General features: G+C 38.5%; 1 protein-coding gene across 5 annotated transcripts in view; it reads right to left on the bottom strand.

The window, feature by feature from the left end:
* Positions 1 to 2,878: 2,878 nt before the first annotated feature.
* The window catches only part of KYAT3 (kynurenine aminotransferase 3), a 68,168-nt gene continuing 65,224 nt past the window's right edge, over positions 2,879 to 5,822 (bottom strand). For all 5 annotated transcript variants that reach the window (XM_023758232.1, XM_006093899.3, XM_023758233.1 and 2 more), the window contains one exon: positions 2,879 to 3,333. In XM_023758232.1, coding sequence (XP_023614000.1) covers positions 3,271 to 3,333 — 63 coding nt within the window. In that variant the 3' untranslated portion in view covers positions 2,879 to 3,270. The remainder of the gene's footprint in view (positions 3,334 to 5,822) is intronic.

The following is a 5,822-nucleotide window of genomic DNA, read 5'->3' as shown; positions in this document are numbered from 1 at the left end:
CTAAATATTAGAATATTGATAGACATTTTTGTTGTCCCCAATATGGAACAATTATAAGCCATGCTACAAAAAATATTTCTTACATATTTTGTAAAAGTTGGATGGGATGGCACACTGATTCTCTGGATCAAAACATTATCCTTATGCTAGTCTTTGAGGGCCTACATTACTTCTCTGACTTAATACCTATTACTCTGTGCCTTGGTTATTCCATCCAGCCATGCCAGACTCTTGGCGCTCATCATACATTTCAGGCTCCTCCTCTTAGAGCTTTTGCACTGGCTCTTCCTTCTTCCTGAAATGTTCCTCCCCAAGGCTTTCTCCCTCCCTCCGCTAAGTCTGCTTCCATATCCCTCCACGAGACTCATCTGACCAGCTTAAATTCTAATTTGCTCCCCTAACACTTTCATTTCCCTCTTCACACAATTACTTTAGTTTTTATAAGTTTTACGTACAACATATTTCATTATGTTTCTGATTTAGTTAGTCTCTCTCCCGTGCACAGAAGCTCTAGAAGACAGAGATCTTTATTTGTTTCCTAATATATTCTAAGGGCATATATAGTTCCTGGAATACTGCCTGGCACATAGAGGGTGTTCAATGAATATTTATTAAAGGAAGGAACAAAGGTAGAATGGAGGGAGGCAAGAAGGGAGAGAAAAAAAGATAGAAACATTTTGCCCTGAAGAAAAAGAGGTAATAGGGTGGTAGAATCAGGGAGACTTTTCTGAGATGACAGAGATGTGAACATGTCTTACTCCTGAGGAAGAGAGAGATCCAGTTGAGGCTGAAGATACAAGAGAATGTGAGGAGAAATGGGATCCAGAGCACAGGTGGTATTGAGAGGGTTAACTTTAAACGTAGGCAGATAGAGTAGGTGTTCAGTGGGAAAATAAAGGCAGGTGGAACATAGGCAGAGGCAGACACGGCAGTTTGAGCAGCCTAATCACAGGAACCAACCATGCAGAAATAATAAAATGTTTCTGGACTCACAGTGGGAGGCATGGGGAACCAAGGGAGGGCCTGCAGCAACAAATTGTACCGACGCATAGAAACAGAGAAAGTTCAGGTCTGTTGCTGGGCAAGAACAATGGCAGGATTGGGGGGATAAGGACACATTTGTAATATCTTAATCAATAAAGGGGAAAAAAAAGAACAATGGAAGGAATCAATCAGGTGACAACAGATAGATATAGAAACGGGCTTGTAGCAACTATATACCCCTGGACTACAAGGCTTTAGGGGGGCAGCCCATTATTGCCCCTCCTGCCCACCCTCATGAGGGGAATCTGAATCTGCTTGTAATACATTTTCCACACTTTTGCTTAAATCTTCTGGTCTGTGAAGCTCATTCTTTGGAGCCGGGAGACAACCCCAGGAAAAAGACCTCGGCTCACTGTTCCTCCGGTTATCAGTATGATTAGCATTGGACAAGGCCACAAAGAGTGAGAATTTTATCAAGTCCCCAGCAAGAGTGTACAAGCTAAATTTAAAAATTTACATGGGATTTGTATTGCTGTGTAATAGTTTGCTCTTGAGGCTCTAGGCCTCCTTCTGGATGGCTGAGCCTGGTACTGTTTAACCACAATCCCCCCAAATCTGTCCTCATTCCCAAGAGGAAATGATGAAGGGATGGATGCTGACATTCATGTCAAAAGCTCATTCTGGGGATTCCTGTTGCGATTGCTGGTCTGGTTGCTTCTTATTCTTTTTCTTTTTTAAAAATATACTTTTATTGATTTCAGAGAGGAAGGGAGAGATAGAAACATCAATGATGAGAATCATTGATTGGCTGCTTCTTGCACGTCCCCTACTAGGGATCAAGACTGCAACCCATGCATGTACCTTGACTGGGAATCCAACTGTGATCTCCTGGTTCATAGGTCAACACTCAACCAGTGAGCCACATGGGCTGGGCGCTTCTGGTTCTTTACATTTTTGTTTTCTTTTTCACAGAAGCGGGAGATGAGGTCACTTGTGCTGTTGGTGGTGGGCTTTGAGGTGTGAAGAAGGTTGGATATTTTTATTATGGGGAATGGAAGAATACTAGAAATTGCTGCTATAGTATAAGGTAGAGAAAGCTCATTACGGGATTATAGAAGAGTTAAGGTCAATGATGCGTATTTATGGTTGTTACAACCTGTCCAATTGTGCACTTTGCTACAGCAGTGCTCTCAGCAGCCCAAGTGATTGGTGTTTAAATCTAAGCTGGGTGACGAAGGGGGTAAAAATAAGGGGACTGATAGGAACAAAATACCTGTAGAGCGTTCTATGGACAGCAGCAGTGATTATCAAACTTTAATAGACATAAGAATCACCTGGAAAGGGCCAGATTTTGAAATTATTATTCAGTAGGTCTGAAGACTAGAATATATTTTCAACAAGGATCCTAGTTGATTATGATATAAGAGGGCCATGGATAATTTTTTGTGAAATAGTAGACTTGAAATTATATTGAGTTTAAAGAAGTGATATTTTGAGAGGAGGAGAAGAGACGTAGATAGATAAAAGGAAAATATAGTAAGGATAGGTAGTTACAATGTGAGATAACTAATTTATTATTTCAAAGGTATAACAGCCTGGAGTGATAAAAGGTTCAGGGTGTGGCAAAGGGAGTGGGTGGCTGAAGTGGAGGTGAACATCACCAGAGATGAGAAGGTCAAAGTACCAAAAGCCTAGCTAATCCATGTGGACCTTGAAGCCATCTCAGATATGGCAGTACTTGGGATAGAGGCAAAACTGTGAGCACAGTTCAAAGTCAGTGAAGGGGAAAGAACTACCGGTGGGTAGATCAAGCAAAAGTATGAAGTCGAGGAGGTGTAACTGGTTAAGGGTTTTTACAAGGTGGTGAAGAAGTAAAATTGGCTAACAAGGGTTGAGTGTTTGGTAGGCTCTACATACTTCAGTTTATTTCATCTTCACACACAACCCATAAACTTCATATAACGTAGGTGCTATTTTTATTCCCCTTTGATCAGAAACTGAAGCACACAGAGGTTAAGCATAAACCAGCATCTCACATTTCTTACCCACAATGCTATCTATAGTGACTCTCATAAAAGGCTAGTGGAAGGTGTTTTAATACATTTCAATTAAAAAAAATCAGATCTCCTGAATATTGTTAGGGATAACTTGCCTGGATAAAACAATTGAAATATTTCTTTAAATTTTATTTGTATTGAAATATTTGTTTTTGCAATATCCAGTGAGTGGCAGTACTAATAACAATTCTAGGTCCTCTAATAGAAATAGTAAAGCAGTTTGCAGTTATCAAGACTTCTGTCTACTCCATGCCTTGATGATTTCTTCAGCAGCATCTAGTGTACTGTCTTTCTGTAAATAAATAAAATAGTTGTCATTACATATAAAAATAAATTCAAGATGAAGTGAATATTTAAATATGAAAAATGTACCAAAGTTATTAAAAATTTTTTTAAAATTTTTATTGATTTCAGAGAGGAAAGGAGAGGGAGAGAGAGATAGAAACATCAATGATGAGAGAGAATTATTGATCGGCTGCGTCCTGCACCCCCTAAAGAGGATTGAGCCCGCAGTCTGAGGGCCAATGCTCTATCCATTGAGCCAAACCAGCTAGGGCCCAAAGTCAGTTTATCAGGAAGAGTTATGCAGCGATTTGGGAACCAAGTGCTCCTCAACTCCTGGTAACTTGAACGGGTCCAGTTGAGCTCCAGCCTGTCCATAGCCTCCACAGCAATGACAGAGCCCCAGAGCATTCATTAGGGAACACACCTTCCCAGCAAATCAAGTCACTGGAAGCCTTGCCTATTTTAAGACATAACCCTAGCAGAAGCATGAACAAAGTCTGGAAAATGATGTCCATAGTGTCTTCCCTCACTTTGGTGGCCAAAGACACAGGCCCCAAGCTCTTCAAGAAGCCCAGTAGCAGATCATAAAAACCAATTATTATAATGCTACGTCCCATTGCTCTCTGGCTGGAAAGAGGAATGAACCTCACAAGAATTCAATAGTAGAGGAACTAGAGAAGTGTGATGCCGATCACTACCTCATACTGTTTTAGTATGCTGGCTGCCGATTCTGGGCACTTCATTGCTGCTATACTGACACCAAAGAAATCTACAACTTTTTTTTTTTAGATTAAAAAAATTAAAGAAATTTTTCAATTACAGCTTACATTCAATATTATTTTTTTATTAATTTCAGGTGTACAGCACAGTGGTTGGACTATCATATACTTTACAAAATGTTCCCCCCAATATTTCTAGTACCCACCTGGCATCATATGTAGTTATTACAATATTATTGATTGCATTCTCTATGCTGTACTTCACATCTCCATCACTATTTTGTAACTACCAATCTGTACTTCTCAGTCCCTTCATCTTTTTCACCCAGTCCTCCAACCACACTTCCCTCTAGCAACCATCAGTCTATTCTCAGTATCTATGAATCTGTTTCTGCTTTGTTCATTTAATAGAAATAGTAATCACTTCTTTATCTTTATTTATTTTTTTAAAATATATTTTATTGATTTTTTACAGAGAGGAAGGGAGAGGGACAGAGAGTTAGAAACATCGATGAAAGAGAAACATCAATCAGCTGCCTCCTGCACACTCCCTGCTGGGGATGTGCCTGCAACCAAGGTACATGCCCTTGACCAGAATCGAACTTGGGACCCTTGAGTCCACAGGCCAACGCTCTATCCAATGAGCCAAACCGGTTAGGGCCACTTCTTTATCTTTAAAGTCCATTCTGTGACAACTTTTCCTGAGATAAGGTATTCCTTTTCAATTTTAGATTGCTTGCTTTTTGCAATGGAAAGTATTCTCAAAATAAAGCTATAAAATTCTTTTTATTGTTCTTCAGCTTCCACAAATAAGTGAAATCATATAGTATTTATTTGTCTTTCTCTGACTGACTTATTTCACTTAGCGTAATACCCTTTAGGTTCATTCTAGTATGGATATGTGATCTCAGTAAAGAGAATTTTCAAAATACAAATGCAAAGGCAGACCTCCAAAAGAAAAAACAATCAAATTAACATACAAATACAGAAATAAGACAAAGAGTGCACATTACACTCCCACTCTCAATCTATCTATGAAAGTGTCTTACGGAACTTTTTAGTTGTTTTGGTTGTTCCTAAGCTAATACATAAAATTTCATTACTGCTTTAATTTTCATTTCTCTTACTAAGAGTAAGGTGGTACATTCTTTCATATACTTGACAGCTACTAAGGATTTTACCCATAATCATTGTAAAGTGCTGCTTTTTTGGCTTATTCTGCCCTAAATGCAATCTGCTTATTTATTATTAATTAATAAATTTATTTATTTATTGGATTTCCATTTTCTTTTTAAATTTTTTAAATTAATTAATATATTTTTATTTCCATTTTCTTGGCATGTTTTGCCATCCTTTCATTTTTAGTTTTTCTAAGAGGTTGACTTTCCCTAGGGACTTCTCTGTATTGCTCCACTATCTCCCAATATAGAATGTTGATGTAAAGGAGGTGAGTCCACACCGATCCTCATATCCTGCCCCCATGCAGGCCTTGAGCTTTTTGTCTAGATGTCAAAGAATCACTTCTTTGTCTTTAAAGTGCAATATATTAAACAAGGTATAGCTCAGTGTTAATCATTCTGTGACAACTTTTCCTGAGATAAGGTATTCCTTTTCAATTTTAGATTGTTTGCTTTTTTAAATGGAAAGTATTCTCAAAATAAAGCTAGAAAATACTTTCCTGGTTCCATTTGTTCTGTTCCCCCCCCCCCCCCCCGCCCCATGACTAGATATTTTATTTGTCTATAATTTTTCTAATATTTTAAAATTCTTTGTTCTT

The sequence above is a fragment of the Myotis lucifugus genome, unplaced genomic scaffold, assembly GCF_000147115.1.
Source record: "Myotis lucifugus unplaced genomic scaffold, Myoluc2.0 scaffold_126, whole genome shotgun sequence".
Classification (NCBI taxonomy): domain Eukaryota; kingdom Metazoa; phylum Chordata; class Mammalia; order Chiroptera; family Vespertilionidae; genus Myotis; species Myotis lucifugus.
Note: the sequence above shows the minus strand (reverse complement) of the source record. Positions and strands in the feature narration are given on the sequence as shown.